Source organism: Zingiber officinale, chromosome 2A, assembly GCF_018446385.1.
Source record: "Zingiber officinale cultivar Zhangliang chromosome 2A, Zo_v1.1, whole genome shotgun sequence".
NCBI lineage: Eukaryota > Viridiplantae > Streptophyta > Magnoliopsida > Zingiberales > Zingiberaceae > Zingiber > Zingiber officinale.
Genome location: NC_055988.1, coordinates 91,787,065 through 91,803,025, shown reverse-complemented (window position 1 = coordinate 91,803,025; position 15,961 = coordinate 91,787,065). Strand labels below are relative to the sequence as shown.

Sequence of the window (15,961 nt, the reverse complement as noted above, 5' to 3'; positions counted from 1 at the left end):
TCTCACTGATCATAAGAGTCTCAAATACATTTTCACTCAGAAGGAGCTTAACCTTCGACAGAGTAGATGAATGGAGTTCCTGAAGGATTACGATTGTACCATTAGCTACCACCCGGGGAAAGCTAATGTGGTTGCAGATGCACTCAGCAGGAAGTCCAGAGGGACTTTGGCTTGCCACCGAGTTTCAGTTACAGACTTGGTTCAGGGTTTCTCTGAGTTAGATCTTGAGGAGCAGGGACCGACAGAGCAGGGTATTCTGGTTACCATGGTTGCTCAGTCGTCGATCAGGACGAGGATCCGAGAGGCCCAGGCCAGTGATCAGCATTTGTAGTTTATTGGCAGTCAGATAGCTTCCGGGCAGCAGACCGAGTTTACACGAGACGAGGAGGGTATTATATACTTCCGAGGCAGATTATGCGTACCTCAGTCTCATCCGGTCTTACAGGAGCTACCCTAGGAGGCACACCACTCTCGATTTGCGATCCATCTAGGCGGGACCCGTATGTATCGAGACTTGAGGCGTTCCTATTGGTGGAACGGTATGAAGAAAGACATCGTGGATTTTGTAGCTAGATGTCTTGTCTGTCAGCAGGTGAAGGCTGAGCATCAGAGACCTGCCGGGTTTCTTCAGTGGATTCCTATTCCTGAGTGGAAATGGGAACATATTACTATAGACTTTGTGGTGGGATTGCCGAGGACACGACGAGGCCATGACGCAATTTGGGTAATCGTTGATCGATTAACCAAATCCGCACATTTCTTAGCGATCCGGAGGACAAATTTCCTGGATCGATTGGCAGATCTATATGTTGGTGCGGGAAGCATCCGACGATTGAACCTTAGTTTTGATAATGGTAAAGGGATTCAAAGTTAAGTTTGATTGTTATCTAATGTGTATGACTGAGTGTTTCAGGAAAGTCCTAGCTGCGGTTAGGCAAGGTGAAAACCCTAGGGGGTGGTAACCCTAGGTCCTAGGGGTGGTAACACTAGGTGAAGAAAAGTCCTAGCTGCGGTTAGGCAAAAGGAAAACCCTAGGGGGCGGTAACCCTAGGTCATAGGGGGTGGTAACCCTATGCGGGAAGTCTTGGCGAGTCGGCGCTTCGGGCAAAAATCCTAGGTTAAAATCCTGGTGTCGCGAACCGGGTAGAAGTCTGGATGGGTCGAGGACCGGACATCCAGCATGAAGACCGGAAGCATCGGACGCTGAGCAAAAGTCCAGTCGATCTGGAGGATCGCACTGGCAAAAGGTAAAATCTCCTGAGTGAAGTAGTTGAGGACGCGTTCCCCGTAGAGGGAACAGTAGGCGTCGGGTCGACCTAGGGTTTCCGGTAGGAAACCGAAGTCAGACCCGGACAGTCCGATGACTTTCAAATTTGTTTATATACTATCTTTTGTGTTCTAACTCTGTTTTGCAGGAAACTAATCTTTTTGTGCAGGGTTAGGACTGACCAAGATCGGTCGACCGAACGTCCAAGATACCAGATCAGATCTCCAGAAGTTGGGCTGGGTTTGACCAGGGATCGGTCGACCGAACCTGGGATAGGTGTCGACTGGATCAAGCCGAGGTGTGCGGGTCAGAGGAGACTGATCGATCGACCGAACCTTGGGATCGGTCGACCGAACGCAGGGATAAAGTTTGACCAGATTGAAGCGGAGCGACGGATAGACGGATCAGATGAAGTGGAGATCATCTGATCGGTCGACCGAACATGAGGATCGGTCGACCGATCCGCTTCGGGTCAAATCTGATCCTGAGACTTGGGGATATGGATCAAACCTTGCAGAGCTATAAAAAGAGGCCTCGAGGTACAGCTCAGAGAATCAACTCTGAAGAGAAGTTCTGCGCTCTTGTGTGCTCCGTACGCTTCAACAACGCTCTGCTGCTACAACGAATCGAAACTCCAAAGCTCTTCCATTTTCCTGTTCGTTGGTATAACTTTCTTATATTACACTTAACTGTAATTGCTTCTAGCTTGTAATAGTTCGAATTTATAGTTGTTGCCCACCGAAAGCGGTCAAGGACTATGGGCCTTCGAGTAGGAGTCGAAATAGGCTCCGAACGAAGTAAAACACTCGTGTCTTATGTGTTTTCATTTACTTTCCGCTGCACTTATAATCTGTGTTTTAAATCACTAAAAATAGCCATGAGCACTATTCACCCCCCCTCTCTAGCGCTTTCGATCCATCACTATATTGCCGAGAGATCATCAGATTACATGGTGTTCCGTTGAGTATCATTTCGGCGGATAGAGATCCACGGTTTACGTCACGTTTTTGGCAGAGTCTGCAGCAGGCCTTGGGCACACAGCTCCGTTTTAGTACAGCTTTCCATCCACAGATAGATGGATAATCAGAGCGGATCATTCAGACTTTAGAGGATCTGCTGAGGTCATGTGTTATGGATTTCGGGGGCAGTTGGGAGGACCATCTGTCGTTGGTAGAGTTTGCTTACAACAACAGCTTTCATTCGGCTATCCAGATGGCACCGTTTGAGGCGTTGTATGGTAGACCTTGTCGAACACCCGTCCTCTGGGATGAGGTTGGAGAGGCCCAGTTGTTGGGACCTCATAGAGTTCAGCAGGATGCAGAGTTGGTCCGTACTATTAGACGGAGGATGTCAGAGGCGCAGGACCGCCAGAAGAGTTATGCTGATCGGAGACGCAGACCACTAGAGTTCTCTGTTGGCGATCATGTATTTCTACGAGTTTCACCCACTAAAGGGGTGAAGAGATTTGGCCTCAGAGGTAAGTTAGCTCCGCGGTACATTGGCCCTTTCGAGATCTTGGAGAGGATCAGAGCGGTAGCTTACCGACTGGCACTACCACCGTCCCTGTCAGGCGTGCACGATGTATTCCACGTATCTATGCTGAGGAGATACGTACCTGACCCGACACATGTGCTGGCAGATATCCCAGTTCCAGTTCATCCTGACATTACTTATGAGGAGGTTCCGGTACGGATTTTGGACCGGAAAGAGCGTCAGTTGCGGAACAACACTATCCGGCTGGTTAAAGTCGAATGGCAGCAACATTCGGACGAGGAGGCTACTTAGGAGCTCGAGGATACGATCCGAGCTCGATATCCGCATCTTTTTCCTTGAGGTATGTGGTTCAGTTTACTGTTCAGCATTTATATTTTATATCTGTTGTTAGTACTTGCTGATGGTAGATAACAAAATTTGGGGACCAAATTTTTATTAGTGGGGGAGAATGTAAAATACCGGAAATAGGCAAATATTAATAGGGGAATTATTCAAAATTTTTGAAAATTTTTCGGGAATTTTTCGGAGCTCGTACGGACGAGTTGACGGGGATAAAAACGGGGTCCGGAAAAGCCTGTTTAGGTTACCCCGCTTTGAAGAGGAAAAGTTTTATTTTTATTTTTTTTCTTTTTCTTATTTCCTCCGCAGTTTTCTTTCTTCCTCCCCGCGTGCCTCGTGCCCGAGCCCTCGCCGCGCGCCCGACTCCTCCGAGCCCTAACCGCCGGCCCCAGCGGTTTCTTCCTCGTCGAACCTGAAATCCCTCGGCCACTTCTTCTCTCCTCTGCCTCCCGAATCTTTTCTCCCTCTCCACAGCCGAGTGACCCCGAGCCCTAGCCATCGTCTTGGCAGCGCCTTCTCCACCCGACAACGACGTCGCCGCACGGGACAACGCCGGCGACACTCGAGCCAACGCAGCCGAGGACCCGACTCTAGCTTCTGCCCCGACTCCAGCGACGCCGTCCCTGTGCCCTAGTTCACCACAGCCGGCCCTTCTCCTGGTCTCCAGCCGCTGTGCCCTAGCATTTGTCGACATCAGTTCTTCTCGTTGTGCCCTAGCCGAATTCCTTCCACCTCTGCCGACTCCTCCCTCTTCGTCGTCTGATCCTTCAGATACTTCTACATCATCAGTTGCCGGAAGAGAGGATATCGAGTAGGTAAGGCTTATTGGGTATTTGGGATTTGATTACTTTAGTTTTGCCCCTAATTTGGGAGTTTGGTATCAGATCTCTAATTTTGTTAATGGGAAGTTTTGGACTTAGGTTAATGTTGGCTGTGGATTCAAGCATCATCGTTTGTAGGGAGTTAATTGGGTCTCCAGCAGCTACTCGGTTCTGACAGCCTCTCCATTCAGTGGCTACTGGTTCCTACGACGACTATGAATCTAGGTAAGATGTAGGGTAACAGATCCTTGTTGTGGATGAGAAGTGTTAGCAAGAATTGTTAACTTGGATTCATGTGTAGGTTTTAGTGTAATCGAGTAATAGAATGATTAGGGTTTTACCCTAAATTAATTTAGAAGATTTTATTTAGCTATTCGTTTAAATTTGTAGCTAAATAAAAATGTACATTATATGGTTGACACAGGATTTTGACGCGAGACGAGTATCTCGATTATCGGATTGGACCTTGTCGATTGGAGGCGGGTACTTTTGACTTTATGTCTTTGATATGCATAGTAGTGAATTTAACAAATAGCAACAATTATGTTTCTTAATTGTTTCGGTTAGTCACTACCCAATACCTGTTACATGTTTGGTTGTTTGTTTGTTTTGCATCTCATGTTATTACTTACCTGATTACACATGCTTTAGGGTAGTGATATAACCATGTTTCACCATGTTCAGGACCTAGATCTGATACCTTACCTGATCTGTGTACCCTTGATATGATTTATTTTCTATGGTGCACATCATATATGTATATAGATTGATTCAGTATATTACCATGCTTAGTGTCATGCACCATTCGCATGATTGCATGCTGTGTGATAGGATTGCTCCATTATTGTCGAGCACATCGCCAGTTTCATCACTGTTCGGTGCTCCGTTGTTGACGCTCATGGGTAGCGTAACGCAGCGTGGTAGCACGTCAGTTTGCTCGTTCGGTGCTCCGTTGGTTAGCTCATGGGTAGTGTGATTGCAGCGTAGTAGCACGTCGAGACCCCTCCCCGTCATCGTGTACCGGGAGATGAGAGCATTGCGCTCCTCCATTTATGATTTGGGGTAAGAGTAGTGTACTCCGACAGCATCCCGTCCTCTCGATCACTCATCAGGAGTAGTGATGCAGAGTGCACAGTCGTCACAGCCCTACCCACTCGGTCCCACTTTTGTTGTGAGTTGGCTGACTGGCGTCAGGGGTGACCATGACATTGGCATCATATGCATGATGCATTTATTGCTTGTGTTTGTGTTTGCTGCATTTATATGCTGCATATTGTTTGGATGTCTATGATTGACATGCATACAAGATTCCTATACCTCTCGGACTGTTTATCCTTGTACCAGGTCCTGGTTAGTACAGTTTTCTCCTGTTTACTACAGTTTGCATTTACCTTTATTTCGTCAGAAGACTGTACGCATGATTAGTGCTAGATGTTACTTCTTTACTATGTATATCAGTTGTACCTGCTGAGCATTGGACTCACCCCGCCTCCATTGTTGATATTTTTCAGGTTGATGCTGTCAGGAGAGAGTTCCAGTTGTTAGTCTCCTGCAGACCACGAAAATGTTGGATGATCTTTTAGTTTTATTGTTTTGACTATGTCCGACTTATTCTGGTTTTGATACTATGGATTTTTGATACTATGGATCTGGGATGAATGTATGTGACGATGGTTTTGGTGTTTGGATATGTTTTACTACATGTCTGCCTGGACGGCAGAAGAGGTAAGTTGATCTTATTGTCGGATTTGAGCTTTACGAGTGTAGTTGAGTAGGGTTGTTTTTGAGTCCTATTTCTGTTTCAGTTTGTTATCTATTAAACTGCGTGGAATGTCTGTGTGTTATATTTTATTATTGTTATTATTCCAGCCGCATGTGGCTGAGGTATATAGTGTTTGTAGAAAATTTCAGATTGTCCGCCGTACAGGGGAGATACTGCCGAAATTTCTTCGGACAGGGACTCCTCCGGGGCGTGACACTAGCTGCGTCTCTTGCTCCTAGAGCAGTCTTCCGCTCCGGCTTCTCGTCCCTCGGAACCACCGCGCGCTTCCTTCTCATCCGCCGGTGTACTCTTCCGCAGCGCCTCATCCCTCGGACGCACTGCGTGTCGTCCTTCTCGCTGGCTGCGTCTTCCGCTCGACTACCTATGCTCCTAAGCTCCTGCACACTTAGACACAAGATTAGAAACAAACAGGACCTAACTTAACTTGTTGATCACACCAAAACAACCTTGGGGTTTCAACAATAATGTCCATATAAAAAATCACATTTATCATTAAAAAAACTTACAACCAAAAGACCAACAAATACCTTTAGGTATGGAACTGAAGTGATCATTTGATATGTCTAACTTGATGAAAAAAGATCTTCAATGGTAGGTAATTGGAGAGTAATAAATTGATGAATCACTTTAACCCAATTGAATCTACCTAAATTTCCAAAATCATTTACAATATTTATAAGACCTAATGGAACCCTGTGTATGTACTAGAAGAAAATAACACATAAACAAATATATACAAATGTATAATTTATAAAATAATAAAGCATTATGATCTACTTCAACTCTATGAGAATAGAGTTTAAGCAACTCCTTAATTCTTGTTCTAATAGGTTCTTTTTTATTAGAGAAGTGAGCAAGAAAGAGGTCATCCGATGCATTAGTTGAGTTCATAGGAATGAAAACGCCTCTATATGAAATACCAAGCAATAGAGATACATCTCTTCTGGTGAAAGTACTCGGGACACCTATAAATTTACAATGATTAGTTTTCTATTATGCGATTCTAACTTTTAAAATTAGAAAATGTACCTAAAAATATAAAGGTTTGAGATATTGAATCCCAACTTTGAAATATATTGACCAGTAATCCACAAATTTATTAAATATCTTGTATGTCCAAAAATACAATAAAAGGGGACTATTTAATGATCGCTTTGTGTCGATCATGTAAATGAACTGACCCATGATCTTGTCCTTTCATTGTTGGATGGTAAAAAAAAAACCCATTAAAGTGACCTAAAACACTAGTCCATTGGATTTTATGATCAACATCAACTGATGACTAAAATTATTCAAAGTATACATTATTAACAAAAATAAATAAATGTACATATGCATAAATAATGATTCTAAGATTTTGACATTGATATAACAATATATTTTCTGACTTCTATGTCTTTATTAATATATTGAGGTGATGCTAGTTTTCATATTGCAATATCACATTAATGTTGGTTTTTTAGCTATATACTAAAACACGTTAGTATGACTTCTCTATTTTTAAAATTGGGTGGTACTGGTTTTGAGAAACTAGCACCGCATTAGTGGTGATTTTCTAAAATCAGCACCAATGAGCCCATTTTTTAAAACTAGCACTCATATAGTAATCATTGGGTTTTTGAAAATCAAAACCAACGTTGGTGCTAGTTTGCAAAAATTAGTACCAACGTGTAGTCAATAGATTTTTAAAAACCAGCACTAGCGTTGGTGCTAGTTTGAAAAAACCGGCACTAATATTATAATTTTTGAAAATGAGCACCATCATGTTCTTTGAAATCGAGCACCAAAGTGTTCTCGCAATGATTTTTAAATAGATGGTTCTTAGAAACTACGATGGGTAAAAGACAAACACTCAATATACCTTTACAAAAACATTTTATGTCATTCTGAAACACAAGTAGAAAAGGGAGAGGGGGGAGATGACCAGTATAGTTGTGAGCGAAAATCCTAACTCACTTGACGTAAGCTGAGAGTTGAACAAGATGAACTGTATCTAGGGTTGAAAGTGAAGGAAGAGAGGAGCGAATGAGTGGCGAGAGAGTTTAAGGATTTTGTTTTAGGGATGAGAGGCAAGTAAAGGAAGAGAAAAAGCAAAAATAAGTCTGCACAAAAGAAGAGAGAGATTAAAAAAAATCAAGTTTAGGTCGCGTCAGGTGCCCATATAGACTGTCGTCCATATAAGGGTGTGCATAGTATCAAAATTGTATATATATATATATATATATATATATATATATATATATATATATATATATATATATATATATATATATATATATATATATATATATATACGTCCAAGGGTTGCCGACCCTCATAGCTCGGGGCGTCCGAACTAAGTCTGGATGCCCCGAGTGTTTGGGTGTGAGGGTCGCCTACCCTGGTCACCCAAATTGGGTGCCTAGGGTAATATAGGAGATCAACCTTCAAATTCTAACCCCCTATAGATATTGGATTTTAGGGTTGTGAGGTCACCATAACTAAATCATAAGTAGAATGGAGAACTCATAAAGTCGATCAATTTTTAAGAAACTTGAATAGCTTAGAGTAATGGAGGGGAGAGTTTGAGGAAGAGCATCCACATCAACTTCCCTAAATATAGAATTTATCTTAAATTTTATATTTTACAAAAAAAAAATCTTTGCAACAGTTATTCTCTATTCCCTAAATTTAGATTTCATGAATAATACTTTTGTAATGAAATTCATTCCTTAAACATTAAAATATCATTTAAATTGGGATAGATAAAATAAAGGAAATGGATTGTGTAAGAAAAGTATATATTATATATAGAGAGAAAAAATAATAAAAAAGTAAAAGAGAAAGAAGAAATAATAAAAAATAAAAATAATGAAAATTTTAGGATAGCTAATATAATGTGCAGTGAAAAATGATTATCTAAATTTATAAAATAGATGATTTATTTTAAATTTTAAAGATATTATAAAGAAATTGATGTGAATACTCTAAGAATAAAGTGTTTGACATAAAGCCCATCAAAGTGGTTGAGTGTTTATAAAAGCTCAATTTTGTTAAAGTTTTTGAACTTTATTAAAGTTTTTGAGTGCCTTGACTTGAGCATTGAATAAAACACACGATAAGTCATATTAGGCCATCTTCAATGTTAAAATTTTAAATGAGCTTTTTTTATAATTCTAATATGTCATATCAATATTATAAAAATTTATTGAAACATTCTTAATAATTAAAGCTCTAAGCACTATGTGGAAATCAGCAATAGACTTCGGATATTATCCAAAGTAATAGGTAGATAATTACCGAAGTAGACACACATGAAGTAAAATGATCAACTTTTTTACTTCACCACACATTTATTGAAGTCTATCACCGATCCAAAACCGGTCTAAAATTGGACCATTTTCGAAGTAAAAATGCTCTATTACTTCATCGAGACCAGTAAAAAGACTGAAGTAGTTGATGTTATATTACTGCATAGGTTTCGTTGTTTGACAAAGTAAAATAGATATACAACTTCACAATTTTTGAATTTTGGTGCAGTAAATGTTTAATTTTACTTCTACATAATTTGGCTTGGTCGAAGTATTTATTATTGTATTACTTCATCATAGTATAAAAGTAATTGAGCATATTTTACTACAACAAAAAAATCAATGTAGCGAAGTAATTTATACGAACTACTTCATAAATTTGATCAGTAGTGAAGTAAATAATTTCTTTAACTACACCACTATTTAAATATAGAGAAGTCTTTGTTTGTTGTATTACTTCATCATTTACTTATAGTGTCAAAGTAATTGACCATAGTTTACTACAATACAATTTTAATTGACAAAAATTTATATTATAATATTTTACTACAACACAATATTTTTTACCACCAAAATTAAATAAATATATCAAAAATATGTATCAAATACAATCCAAAGGTGTATTCATAAAAGACATGTTTAACCATAACCCAAAAACTTTTGTATCCATAAATCTCTAAATACATGTCTAAAATTTATATCATAGTCTACACTTAAGCATCCACATAGAAGTAGACGAATTCGCTCCATTCACTTCTGACTTCATCATATTGAGATTGATTGTAATACTGTTTATTTTTTGATGTTACAAACTGAAACATTAATAGAAGTTTGAGGATCAATAAAAAATGACTCGATATTTTATAAAGAAAATATTTCATAAAGAAGAAATTCACCTTCCTCTCTAATTGTGGATCTTCATCCAAGACTATCTCTTTCATGTACCGCATCATACAATATCCACATTCAACACCACCATTTTGTTTAAGATTACCCTAATGAAATTGAAAATGTCATGCAAGAAGTCACAAGCCAAATAATAAAAATTATTAATTATTGTCTAAATACATAGTCACAATACATACTATCAATTGTTTAAAACCTGGTCCTTTTGAAATACCCCTTGATGCATTGTATATCTTGACCCCACTATATTGTAAACAATATAAAATTATTTTTACAACCTATAATGAATTGAATGCATTCAAAATCAGTATAATCTACTACTTACTTGGTCACAATAGTTTGTCAAGCATAGTCTCGGTTCCTGTTACTCAAAGAGTCGAATAAATATATCATATTCTTATCTTCATTAATTATAGTCAAGATCCAATGGTACCTGTACAAATGAAAATATAACATTGACTAGCATGTAGTAGGAATTGATAAATAATTAAAATCTTACCTAGTGCTGTATGGGATGAAGCAGATGTTATCTCTGTTCGACGCTCTTAGCTGAGCAATATGTTGTGACAATTTACTACCTTCTTCACCCACACCGCATGTAGGTATGTGACCAGGATCCATAAATGACATATACTCAACTCTTTTTTCTTTCTTCAAGTATTTGTAAAGGTAATTGCAAGGTAATGACAAAGTAATAAAAAATATAAATATACCCCATGTAAACCAAACCAAAAGCATGTGAACTAATATTGTGAACAAAACAAACTATATGAACAAATATTGTATTTAACACATAACATACCCCATGTAAATCAAAATTTGTCTGACACCTATCTCTTTCATCTCCATAAAGCGTAAGATATTTTCTCTTAGCAATCATACACTTTTAGGACGTCCAAACATAGCTTCATCAAATTCTATGTGTATACTCTCATCTTCATGCATCAATCTGATAACATACGAGTTGATATACTTGCATGCCATCGACAATATTTTTTTAATTTCCTTGTATGTCCTGATGACCATGAACATCCGAAGGAGAAAATAATTGAAGTTGCACATTTTTCTACAATATTTTAAAACATTCTTATGAGTATTCAAATGATTGAGGTTTTTTCAAATACCAACTTTTCAAGAAAATTGAAAGTACCTTCTTCGTTGGTAAAATTACCAACTCTTTAGGCCAAAGCAACAATTGTTCCAATAGCATCATTGACGAGTGTTGGTCCAGACCGAATTGGAATTGGAAACTCTGCTTCTTCATCTAACACGGCATCAATAGATACCTTGAAATTCCCCTCTCCAAGTGGAACATGATGAATCAGTATATTTGGGTCTCCTTCTGATAGTATTGTACCGTATGCTACCATATTTTCACGTTACTTCACAACCAAATTACATTTTTTTTCCTTTAAGAACAATAAGAAATTGTATATAAATATCTGAATTTGAAAGAAAATCAATTTGACATAAAATTGAGAATTATATAACCTCCAAGTTTGAAGTGATATATTCATAAACTTCCACATCATCTCTCCATTTTGGGTCGTTCATGTTTGAGGACTTATTCAATATCACAACCTCACAAGTTTGATTATCACAACCTCATTTTTAGCAATTAATTTTTTCTCCCTCTATAATTCCAAAACCTCAAATTAATTTGTTCTCCCTCTTAAGTGAATTTTTTTATGATATAATTCATAACATGTGGTTATATGACTCTATCTATATTACAACAATTTCGATAGTATATTACAATAATTTTGATATAAAAGAGTAGGTTTGAGTTTTGATATTGCTCTTAAACTATAGACCTCAAATCTCATATCTATAATGTTTCAAACTTTTTTATTCAACTTTTTTTTATTTTAAAAACCTCTCAAAAGTCTTGCATGAAGATGCCCTTAATTGCAAACACGATGGAGCACAATGTCACCATTACTAATGTGCTATTTGTGGAGCATGCTTTATGATAAGGAGAGATGTCTTTATCATCTTCTATTACTAGAGTTCGTACTTTGATGAACGAGGTGAACTTGAATAGGCTTCAACTCATCTTAGGATTTCAACCTAAGCTCTTACAATATCGCTGTTTGGATCAAGATGAGTGATTCGGTTCATTCATACTTTGTTTAGAGATGGAAAACATAATTGAAACGGTCGGGAGATGATCTAAATTTTAATTTCAAAGGTTTAAATTTGAAATTCATCTTCATTGAAACAGCGATATGGAAAGAAAAACTTGGAAAAATGATACAATGGAATTAAGAAACTACATGGATGCAAATGTTAAATTGCCAACCAAAATGAACTTTGACTCGCTTTGAAATCCTCTCCTCTCCTCTCCTCTCCTCTTGTTTTCATTCAAAACAAGCCATGGAACTGGAACAGAGCAGCTGCCATGGTAAACCCAATCATGGAGAACGTTCCCACTCCTCTGCTCGATGAACCAGAAGCCTGATCCGCTTCCGTACCTGGAGCATCTGCCGACGACGAGGGGGTCGACGCGATGTTTAACGCAGGCGCTTCCCCACTCGGCCCATCTGCGTCACTCCCCATCGGATCCTCGGCGCCGGGAGCAGCGGCTTTCGGAGAGCCGGAGGGAGCCTCTCCCTTGATCGTCGAGGTAGGAGCAGCAGCACTTGCCTTGGGAGCTTGAGAAGGTGCGGTAGGGCTGCTCTTGGGAGCCTCTGAAGGAGCAGAACTGGTGCTGCTCTTTGGAGCCTCTGCTGCCGTTGGGGCGGAAGAGCTTGTGCTGCTCTTTGGCGCCTCTGCTGCCGTCGGAGCGGAAGATCTTGTGCTGCTCTTTGGAGCCTCTGCTGCCGTCGGAGCGGAAGAGCTTGTGCTGCTCTTTGGCGCCTCTGCTGTCGTCGAAGCAGCAGAAGAGCTGGTGCTGCTCTTTGGAGCCTCCGTCGGAGTAGAAGAGGCGGTGCTGTTCATTGAATCCGTGGAACTACCATTCGCTGGAGCTTCTGGGGTTATTGGAGCTTGGGAAGTTGAACTGCTTGGGCTGCTCTTGGGAGCCTCTGAAGAAACAGAGCTACTGCTTTTTGGTGCCTCTGATGCCACTGGAGATTTGGAGCTACTGCTCTGTGGAGCCTCCGTTGAAACAGAGTTATTACTTTTTGGAGCCTGTGAAGAAACGGAGCCACTGCCCTTTGCTTCCTCTGCTGTCCTTGGTGCCTCGGCAGCTGCCGGTGTCTTTGTCGTCGCCGAAGTTATGGAGCCACCACTGCTCTTCGAAGCCTCTGCCGCTGCTGGCGCCTCTGCTGTTCCCCCCACGGTGGTGCTACTGTGACCGCCATTTGTCGCTTCTGTCGCAGGAGATGTGCCAGAGCTCGCCTTAGGAGCTGCCGCTGGTGCAGAAGTAGCGGTCGACTTTGCATTGGGAGTTTCTGTCGGAGCACTTGCGTTATCGGTGCTCGCCGGAGTGGGCGGTGTCCCCGTCGGTGGAGCATTGGACGAAGAGGCGCCGCCGCCGCCACCTGTCGTCGTAATGGCTTTGCTCACTTCAAGGACCGACAAGTTGTACGGCCTGGCTCCCACGACCTTGACGAGGCTGCAATCCTGAGGAGCTCCGGCGACGTCCACTCCGAAGACCATCTGCTCTCCGGCCAACTCGTTGTACTTCAAGTCTCCGCCCATGGAAGGGATAATGCCGGCCTTATCGAAGTTGCGATCCAAGATGTAGGGGTCGTAGTAGTCGAGCAAGATATGGTAGGAGATGGCCTTCTTGAGGTCGTCTCCCGAGAGGGAGGAGAAGGCCGACACGGCGGTGTTGTCGACGACGAGGACAGTGACGGTTTGGCGGCCGTTGATCGCGTCGACGAGCTTTAGATCGGTCAAGTACTTGGTGAAGGTGGAGTATTCGGTGTAGGGTTGGAGGATCTCCATGACATCGAAGGCGGCGGCAGAGGAAATGAAGAGGAGGAGGAGGAGAAGGGGTGAGGATCTAGTGGCCATTCTTGATAACGGCCTTTAAGATTATCTTCTTGCGTTGCAATAGAGGAGACACGAACAGCTATATATATATATATATTTTATCGGATGTCTCCGAAGAGACTAGCAGCTATATATATATATATATAAAGGAGGAGATGGAGGATCTTACCAAATTTAGAAGTGTTCCGACGTAAATTTAGGGAGAAGAAAAGGACGTTGACCAAAATTTAAACCGTTAGAAGAGTTGACATTGGATGGTTAAGAGACATTGGTCAAAGATGATGCAACAAGAACATATAAAGATCTCTACTGATCTGAGTTAATCTAGCTCAAATTTAATATATTTTATAACACATATTTAGAAATCATATAATAATTTGTCTTTATATTTGAATAATATATATTCCCACGGCCACAATTTGAATGACTTGTAAAAATATGGTGGCAATTAATGAACATATTCAATGCAAGATAAGATGAATATCCTTAAAGTCCTTCTATAAGAGATTCATTGTCACTCACATTGTTTCCAAAGATTGAGATGGACAAACTACTACAACTCACTTTGCTCTTCTGTCTTTGTTGGAGTTTTTTTAGCCCAAGCCATTGTAAGTCTTTAATTAACCTTATAGACAAATTTTTTTTGTTGAATGACACAGAGAATTTACTCATTTGATGACTTACTTCTTTCAATTTTGCATAGGCGGAGGAGTTACCATGGAAAAGGAAGGCAGAGGTGAAAACAGTAGGATCAAAAATTCGTAGGGGAGATGAATAGAGATTGAGAGTGAATCGAAGTATACAGCGGAAGAAAGGAAAATAATGCTAACAAATCAAGTTTTATTTGGTTCGGAGTCTTCGACGACTCCTACTCCAAGGCTCACACTCGTCGAGTGCTTTCGTTGGGCAATCCACTATCAGTTCGTGAATGTATTATAGGAATTGGTTACAGGAACTGAAAAGAATAATGTTACCAACACAAAGGAAATCTAAAGGACTCCTCATTCTTTGAACTTCGGAATAGTCTTTCAGTGTCGTCGGAGCTTTTTCGAAACCGCACGCAAGAGAGACGATCGTAGTAGTTGTTGTTCTGAAACTCCTAGTCGAAAGCCTTTAAATAGGCTCATTCCGGGCGTCTGGAACCCCTCCGGGCGCCTGGACCACGTGGCTTGGCCAGTCGACGCACTCCACATCAACTTCAGGATGAGTTTTCGGGTCCGGGCACCTGGACCAACTCCGGGCACCCGGACCGCCTGGGTGCCCGCGACACCCGCCCGGGTGAGCCTGGTCCAGGTGTCGAGACCCCTTCCGGGCACCCAGGCACCCGGACCCCCTTTTTCAACTTCCTCTTTTCCTACAAAAAAAAGGGTTAGTTTTGGGCAACAAAAATAGGTTCGTCATGCAAAACAGAGTTAGTACAACTCAACTTATAGGAGTAGTAATTAAATCTTATCTTCTCGAGATCAGGATCTAGTCAAGATCTCAAGTTAGATTTCCTAAATAGACCTAAGTTGGATCGACGCCTACAGTTCCCTCAACGGGAAATGCGCCCTCACTAGATCTCTCCTCTAGTTGTTTACCTTCACTTACCAACTGCAGTTACTTGACTTACCTTTGACCCACCAGATCTTCCCGCCAATTATCAGGTCCACAGACCTAACTAGAATTCGGCCAGTTGTCAGGTCCCGCGGACCCAACCGAACTTCCTGTCAAATATCGGGTCCTACGAATCTATCAGGAGTTCGCACCAGCTATCAGGTCCCCCGGACTAGTCAACTCCTGCATACTTGGTAGAAAAGTTAGACAAACAATGCATCTAACTTTAATCTATTTGTCATACATCAAAACTAGATTATAGTGCAACCTGCACTAACAATCTCTCTCTTTTTGATGTAATGACAATCTGAGTCAAAGTTAGAAAAAAAAAATATAATAAAGTAATAAAGCAAGCATTAAGCATGAAATATTTAAAGTGAGTTGATTTTTCTAACCTAACCCATTATCCTCCCCATTTGACATACACAAAAAAATAAATGCATAAAGCATAAATAATTAAATAAGAATTTCACAACCTTAGTTCTTAAAGCAAGTTTCAAATAATTATGTCAAATATGTCAAG

The 15,961-nt window shown here is 40.7% G+C and overlaps 1 protein-coding gene across 1 annotated transcript; it reads right to left on the bottom strand.

The window, feature by feature from the left end:
• Positions 1 to 12,264: 12,264 nt before the first annotated feature.
• LOC122043806 (uncharacterized protein DDB_G0271670-like) lies at positions 12,265 to 13,863 on the bottom strand. Its single transcript, XM_042604383.1, has one exon. It carries the CDS (start codon positions 13,861 to 13,863, stop codon positions 12,265 to 12,267), a length of 1,599 nt encoding a protein of 532 aa, XP_042460317.1.
• Positions 13,864 to 15,961: the final 2,098 nt, after the last annotated feature.